The 8,424-nt window shown below is 26.4% G+C and overlaps 1 protein-coding gene across 5 annotated transcripts in view; it reads right to left on the reverse strand.

Moving 5' to 3' along the window:
- Positions 1-365: 365 nt before the first annotated feature.
- LOC129965990 (dual specificity protein phosphatase 19-like) overlaps positions 366-8,424 on the reverse strand; it is a 50,607-nt gene continuing 42,548 nt past the window's right edge. For 2 of the 5 annotated variants that reach the window (XM_056080318.1, XM_056080319.1), the window contains exons 2-3: positions 3,431-3,666; positions 366-1,172 (exon numbers count right to left, since the gene is read on the reverse strand). In XM_056080318.1, coding sequence (XP_055936293.1) covers positions 763-1,172; positions 3,431-3,650 — 630 coding nt within the window. In that variant the 5' untranslated portion in view covers positions 3,651-3,666 and the 3' untranslated portion in view covers positions 366-762. Of the gene's footprint in view, positions 1,173-3,430; positions 3,667-3,773; positions 4,069-8,424 lie in introns of those variants that run through there. The other 3 variants (XM_056080315.1, XM_056080317.1, XM_056080314.1) reach the window with 3 other exon arrangements.

Consider the following 8,424-nt stretch of genomic DNA (forward strand, 5'->3'; position numbering starts at 1 on the left):
ACTGACAATATTATTTTGCAGACAATATATTCACACAAGGAATTTTAAATTTTTGTTTCAAGACATAAAAGAACCGTGAATTTATATACAAAATAAGACGGGGAGGGGGGAGGAGCAGACATAGATTTTCTAAGGCACTTGTATTGAATGATTAAAGTAATGAATCATTAAGGCAGATAAGATATAAACAAAACACTTTTAATTTGATGCATATAGTATAGAAAAAAAATCCTTCTGATGCAGAAAAATGTCTATCTTATATGCCATAAATGTTCAAATATATATATATATATATATATATATATATATATATATATATATATATATATATATATATATATATTTTACTAAGGACTGATATTTTTCTGAATGAATGATATTGGTGTATTTCAACAATAACATTTTATTATTTTCTCACAGTAATAAATAGATAATTATCAAGCATATAAACTTCACAGCATTTCCAATGAAAAAAAATCAAAAGATAAGCTTTAAAAATATAAACATGGACAGTTTATTATCTTTATAAAATGGTTTGAACTCATTCAAAATATTTATATGTTTCAAATTTAAAAAATATACTCATAGAATTGTGGTATAAAACAAGTAAAATCATGATCTGGTCTATAAAATCCAACAACATAACACACATTTAAATGTTTCAAATATGTACAAAATTTTAAAAAATCTGTAAAAACAACACTTCTATTCATTAAAAACTGCTGTAAGAAAACTATAAAAAACACAACAAATCTTTGTACTTTATTGTTGATTATCATTCGAATCATGAAGTTCTTTTTCGTACTCTTCTAAAACTTTCATAAAACCATCATTAGGCCTAACACAAGATCTGACACTCTTTACCAAGCTATAAGCTTCCTTCAGAGTCATTTTGCACCTATTCATTAAATAGGCTATGACAATGGTAGGCGCTCGAGAAACTCCAGCATTACAATGTACTAATACGCACCCTTCTTGTCGACCATCATCAATAAAATCAAAGCAACCCTCAAAAAATATTTTGATATCGCTACCAGGGTCATCAAGTATTTCAACATTTTTATAAATAAATTTTGATTCAAAGTGATTGGGAATTCTGAAACCTATATTTAAAATATGTGTCACATTAAAATCTTCAAGTATCTGTAGTTCTGCAGCAACATCTTGGGAACCTTAAAAAAGAAACAAAAAAGTATTAGGGAAAGATCTTTTAGAACAATAAAATTAAACTGTTATTCAGATTTATTTCATCTAAGCCATATTTTGATGCTACATTTACTAAATCATCTTTCACTAAAAATTAATACAAATAAATATGACATCCTATACACAATTCAGAAACAAAAAGAAAACTATTTTGAATTAATTTCTTTAATGCTGTTTAACATGCGTCTGAACAAAGAATATTTTTAGCCAAAAGTTTTATTAACGAAAATTTAAATTTTTTCTTTCCATAATTATGTAAAATCATCATATTATTAGCCAAGAGACTCTAGATGCAAAGAATAAAACTGCAAATAGTGAAAAAACTATCAATACTTTATTATGCAGAAGTTCATTTGACACTAGCCTCTGAAAAGGGTAATAGTGGAAAGGACAAAAATTTGAGAGAAGCAAATACACATAGAAATATGAATCTTCCCAGATTGCATTATAATTCATTAGTTAATGAATTGTTATACAAGCCAGTGATTAGGAGCACTCTACTTATTTACAGGATTACTTCTAATCAAAAGAATTTATGAAAAACAAAGTGAGTTGTATACAAATCATATCAGTTTTCAAGATTTATTAAATAATAAAAATCTACTTTGAATTCTATGATTCTGCATGATTCAAATAAATAAGGAAGGGTTTCACTCTTCGTAGAGATGACAGGTTTTATTCCACTAATGCTTTGCATTATGTCAATAAACACACTAATGGGTTTAAAAATATTCAACTGTATTTCTACGCATCATGTTAATTTTACTATGTTTATGATATTTGTGGTTTATGTATTTTTGGGTTAAACTACAATTATATCAGCTATATATATATATATATATATATATATATATAGAGAGAGAGAGAGAGAGAGAGAGAGAGAGCAGTCTTTTCATTATCATAGACTAATAATCATTCACTTAAATATAGTGTTAATTATATATTTTGTACAAAAAATAACTTTAGAAAAAGTAGAATTTATTTTTTAATTACAAATCAAAAATACAGAATTTTATTAAAATACAGTAAACATTCTCTAAAAAACATTCTATTAAATTTTATAATTATAATATATTTTAATCAGTTAATACATAAACATTATTTTTAATGAGTTTTCAATCAAGATTTACTTCAAATGGGACTTTACAAGAAATAATTCAAACAATATTAAATCATGAAATCTCCAATAACATAACTATTCCAATAATGAGCAAGAAATCAGCAAATAAATGTGATTTGAACATCTTAAATCCTTCAATTTTCAAAATTTAATAAAAGTTTCTTTAATATCTCATAAAATTAGATGCACTGACAATGGATTTATTCTCACTTAGCCTAAAATATTTAATTTGGTCAATGAATCAAGAATTCATAATAAAAGAGAAGTGTGATATCTTCTATTTAACCACCTAGCAAATAAGTATCAAATAAGGTCGAAGTCTGACTCAGTTCTACTGTAAAAAAAAATAGAATGATAACCAGGAGGGCTATCAGAAGAAACTGGCCCACATTTGTGGTTTTCATGGAGAAAAACCTTCAGAAATCAGCATGATAATAGCAAACAATTTGTCACAAAACTGCAGTCAGTTTTTGAATAATACTAGTTAAGAACATCAAGAAAAAACAGAACCTATAACATTGTTCCTCAATCAAGCAGTCTCTTAATCCATTAGATCAAGAGTGGGCATGAACTGAAATAAATATGTCCTACCAATACTTTTGAAAATAATAACTAATAAAAAAAAACTCAGTTAATATTTTTTTAAGTAAAATAATAAATTAAAAGTAACATTCTCAAAATGTATTAAAAAAACTTTTAAAGCAAAAAAACTGAAAAAATAATAAAAATCTATTTCAAAATTTAAAAAAAATAAAGACAGAAAAAAAGCAGGTAATGTGATGAATATGGGACATATATTGAAACATGACACTTCATCAACAAAACTGTAACGTTTTTGTTAGTAATGCTACCTTTTAAATATGAAGCCTTTTCATATGCATATGCATGATATAGTAATTAAACATGGGTTTCTGTTTTATAATATAATTTAAATAATGAATAAACTATGACAAAAAAATCAAATATTTCATTTTAAAAGCAGTGCTAAGTCATTACAAAACAGGATATTTGTAAATATATAAATCAAATTTAATCTAAGTAATAAGCAAAAAAGTTTCTTAAACTTAACCTAAATTAACGAAAAAAAAAAAAGTATCTTCTCACCAAGTATCAAACCAGGCATAATTAATGATACTGTAATGTCTGCTCTGTTGTCAATAACATAACCAGCTGAAATCACTGATTGCTTATGGACAGAGTAAGCCCCATCTTCAAGAGTTTCAATAAACTGTTGACCATCAGCAGCAGTTACTTTTGTACTAACTTTCTTTAGGCTATTATTACGAAAACCACGGACTTGATCAAGAAAATTTTTTTGTTCCATTCCTCAGTTAAGAAACCTAAGAAAAGAATTAGTGATTACAATTTATTCAAAACACATAAGAAAAATTAAAAATATGGCAATAAATTTTAAATAAATTAATATATATTTATAGTAAATCATTACTGAACACAAAACAAAGCCGGTGACCTCAGTGTGAAACCAGATATAAATATGATTGATAGAAATGAGCAAAACAACCTCAAAAATGCAGCTGAGCAAAGTACACAAATCAAGTAAAATATCTCATAAACACGATAAAATACGACTCTTAATTCTTAGATGTGTATCCAACGATTAGATAACGATAAAAAGGCAGAAAGTTGGATCTTTTGCGCGTTTCATCTCGGAAATCGACAATAAAAAGAAATCCGAAACAAAAACGAAAAACAGCGGCAAAACTAGAACAGCAGAAAACGTAAACAATAGAGACCATTGCCAAGTTCTAAAAATAAATACAAGCAGTTGTATTGTCTTTCCAGTTTTTTAAAATTTTTATTCCAGATGAATGATCTAAAAATATTATATTACAATAACAATGAACAGAAAACGAAACATAAGTTCGCCATTTATTAACAATGGAAGGTTCAGGGATAAATTTCATTTTTTTTTCAAATGAAGTTATTTATTTATTTATGTTTCCTATTTTTTGAAAATGAAAAGAAACACTAAATTATAAATCATTTTCTTAGGTTTAAAATTTTCCATTCTTCTTTAAATTATACACAAATTTTCCTCGACTGGCCTTGAATCAGTAAACTGCTCTGGCTTTCTTGTCTCGCATTAAGACAAGAAATGGACGCGAACTTTAACGCATAATTTGCTCAAGTTGGAAACAATAATGTTCCCTGAACCAAAGAATACAGATATCCCTAACCACATAAGCAAAATTTAATTATATAACTTGCGTCTTAAGTTTATTGTTCTCCTAATAAAGAATATTTTTCTTACGTTCTCCTTGCTTGCTTTCGCCATAACAAAGATATAGATTCCAATTCAAATTATAGAATATTATAAACGCAGAATGCCCAACAATATTCTTACAATAACTTCAAGATATTGATATTGCACGGCATTGAAAATATCAAATAATATTGTGGAATATTTCGCGATATTAAAAATAAAAGATGAGATAGTTTATTTTTATTGAAATGATAAGTGTACAATTATAAGTAATGGATTATTTTCTTAAAAACTGAATTTTAAATTAGTTTTTATTCTTCATAATTGAGTATCTATCATGATATTTCAATCGATGACGAAGTCTAAACGCTCTTGGAATTTGGAAGCTCTAGCCACAACCTCCTACACTGATAATATTTTAAAATTTGTCTAATAAATTATTTTCGCTTTTTAATTTAAACTATCTCAATCATAACAGGATCAAAGTAGGGTTAAGCCCTGTATGAGCCCTTAGGCAATACAAATTTTGAAGTATCTCTTTGCTCTCCCCAATTTCTTCTTCTAAAACCAGTTATTTTTTATTTAATCTTTTTATATACATCTTGTAAGCAATAAATATTCTGACAAACTTAATAAAATAAAAAGGATAATTCTTTCGTTGATCGTCTTCAAAGGAAATAACTTCAGTGTGACGTTTTTAAAACATTAGAAGTTTAAAGTATTTTGTAAAAAAATTATAAAATCTTTTAACACAGTCTAAATATTCTGACAGAAAAATTGTCTCGCATCAGCTTATAGGTACCATAGTGCTGAATCAGGCAACTGTTTAGAGGTCCCAAAAGATTTTTTTCTCTCTCTCTCTTCCATTCTCGTCGATATTTTCAGAGTAATCTAATTTTGTGTTAAAATGATTATTTGATTCGTAACGGAAATTTTATTATAAAATTTAAATAAAAATGAAACAGCGTATAAATTTTAGAGCTTTCATTCTTCTTTCCTCCCCCCCCCTTTTTTTTTAATTTGCTTGCTGATTAGAGTACTCAGATATTTTTTTCTTTGAAGATTTCTGATCGATTCTTAAATTGACAGTTTTGTTAATCTTCGCATTTGTTTATTTAAAATGCGAAAGGTAAGAAAGAAAAAAAAATTATAAAAAAATAATAGAAAAAGTTTTTTAATTAATGCATTTAACCTTTTATTTAAAATTTCTTCGAATTTTAAATTTTGAATTCAATTCCCTTGAAAATTATCTGTAATTACCTGTTTTATTGTTTCAGCTTGTTGCTTAAAAAACTGTTCATATTTTTATAAATTGAAATATGTAAAAACTACCTGTATTTAGAAGGGGGGGGGAGGACCCTGAAACTCACATAACTAAAGATCTGTAACTAAGTTTGCGTTCTACTAAACAAATTAGATCACATTTATCTGCTATTATAATTTGTAAACGTAAAAAATATTCTACGATTTTTGTTCTAAAATTTATACAATTCTTCATATTATTTTAATAAATTTGTGTGCATGGGTTTTATAATAGTTAAAAAAATTAATTAAATTGCCTTGTTCAAATAAAAGAATCTCCGGGCCCTCTAGAGTTACGGAGATCATAGGGAATCATTTATTTTACCTATTTAATAATCCGACCCCAGATAAGAAGTAAAAGAAGTTTTTGTATCGAGTCTTATATTATGTAATTTACTCTAACAGAAAAATATTATCTTTGAATGTTTAGCTTTTCTGATACCACTCATTAACCCACTATGTGAAACACTGTATAGCCCTGAGGTACTGAAATCGTCCGCCGCAACTGTTTCAGTCTTTGGAAGGATTCTGATGCTGCAATTGTGTTCTGAATTTTTTCTTTACGGCGTTTTAAAATTTTAGGGTATTCAGTGTTTTAAGATTTTAAAGTAATGAATGTTTTTAAGGTATTAGTATATTGAGTTAAATATTTTGAAGTGTATTTGATGCTTTTAATTATTTCTTGCTTTTTTTTGTCATTTTATTTATTTATTTATTTGCTGCTAATTCACGAACACGAGAACAACAACTCTAAGAGTATAAAAGATCTCAAATAAATTTATGATATTACTCAATATTTTATTTACTATAGAACACCAAGGATTATTTAAGCAGTGTCCCTCTCTCTTTCTCTTTTTATTATAAAATTATTTTGTGTTGACTATTACTTATATAAAAAATTGTTGCACAGAATTCTCTAATTGCAATACTTCAATATATTGTAACATAACTTTTATTTTTAATAAATGCAAAATAAAAGATAGATTTTTTTTATTAATGTTATCTCTTATCTTGAAGCTACTTAGACGATATAACGCAACCATCATATCGATTTAACCTATCTTACAGAGACTACGTTTACAGGTATACCTAGTTTACCATTCATTACAAATATGGGAACGAGGATAATCATGTTCAAGCCTTTAATGTGAATCCTTTCTTTAAGTTTTGACCCTTTCTTACTAAGTCATTAGGATAACAGCAAAAATGTAATGAAAATCTTCCCTGGAAAGCGAGAATCTTTCATAAAAGTTTTATAGTTTCCATAAGAGAGTTTAGACACTTCAGCGTCTGCAACTTTCGAATTGTTTTGAGAGCAGATGAATATTAAGAAAAGAAAATATAACTGCGAAAATTATTTTTATAGTTTCAAGAATTTTTTCTGCATTCGCATTGACATTTGTTACTTATTTTTAAAAAAATAACGCAGTGGATTTATCTTCATCATTTGTACAGCCAAAAAAAAAAAAAAAAAAAAAAAGAATTCCTTTTAACAAAAAGATAGTCCCATTTCCTCATTCAATTTTGCAATTTTACATTTGTTTTTTAATTAAAGATGTTAATAAATTATTTGTAATTGTACTCTTTATTGAATTAATAGAATTCAGCTGTAGTAACAATTTATTATCTAGTTTTTTTTCTCCTAATATTGAGTTAATTTTCTATTCATACCGACAAATTGTATCTTTCTTTGATAGAAAATACTTTAAGATTTTTTTTTTTTTTTTTTTTTTTTGCCGATTGCAAGCTGATGAGTCACTGCAATTTTCTGAAAAATATTATACGTTTTCTATAATACATTTTTATCGTTATCTATAAAATTAAAGGTAAAATTATTTTATTAACATTTCCTGGAAGATAACTTTTGACATAACTGATTAAAACATTTATTTTTAAAATAATCTAATATATATGCTAAATAGGATATTTCATTCGAATTAGGAATTTTAATAAAATTACAAATTTCTCAATGGTTATGCTTCTGCCAAAGCATCTTATTTTCTCAAAAAGGTTTATTCATCCATGTTTATATTTTTTTCCAAAGTGTGTCTGCTTCATACCTTAAATGATATCAATTAGATTTTGAATTGCCATTTATTACAAATTTACACATGAAGTAGATTTTTTCGTTCTGAATGTTTCCAGCAATTAATTTTCCTAATAAAGAAAATCAATTACAGGATTTTCTTCTGCATGTATTTTAATCACGTTGCTGGTGAACTTAGAAAAAAAAATGTTTCAAATGATTAAGGAAACAAAGTTCTATGAATTTTAGTAATTATGTTAGTTAATGTCTTTTCTGCAATTTTAAACAATTGAGTTAGTACAACTGGTATTAGTAAATATTCTAGAATAACGGAAAATAAGAAATTTTTTAAAAAGTTAAAAGAATTGTGTAAATTACATAACTTGATTAAAAATAAAGAAAAAAATGACATTTTGATCGTTTTTCTTATGGTATCGATTTTCACAAGATTAAAATATATAAAAATTGATTAGTTAAAGACTTATTTGTATTTCTAATCTGGCGGAAAAAAAGACGCATGTTCCACATTTGGGGGAGGGGGGGCAT

This window comes from Argiope bruennichi, chromosome 4 (assembly GCF_947563725.1).
Source record: "Argiope bruennichi chromosome 4, qqArgBrue1.1, whole genome shotgun sequence".
Lineage (NCBI taxonomy): Eukaryota > Metazoa > Arthropoda > Arachnida > Araneae > Araneidae > Argiope > Argiope bruennichi.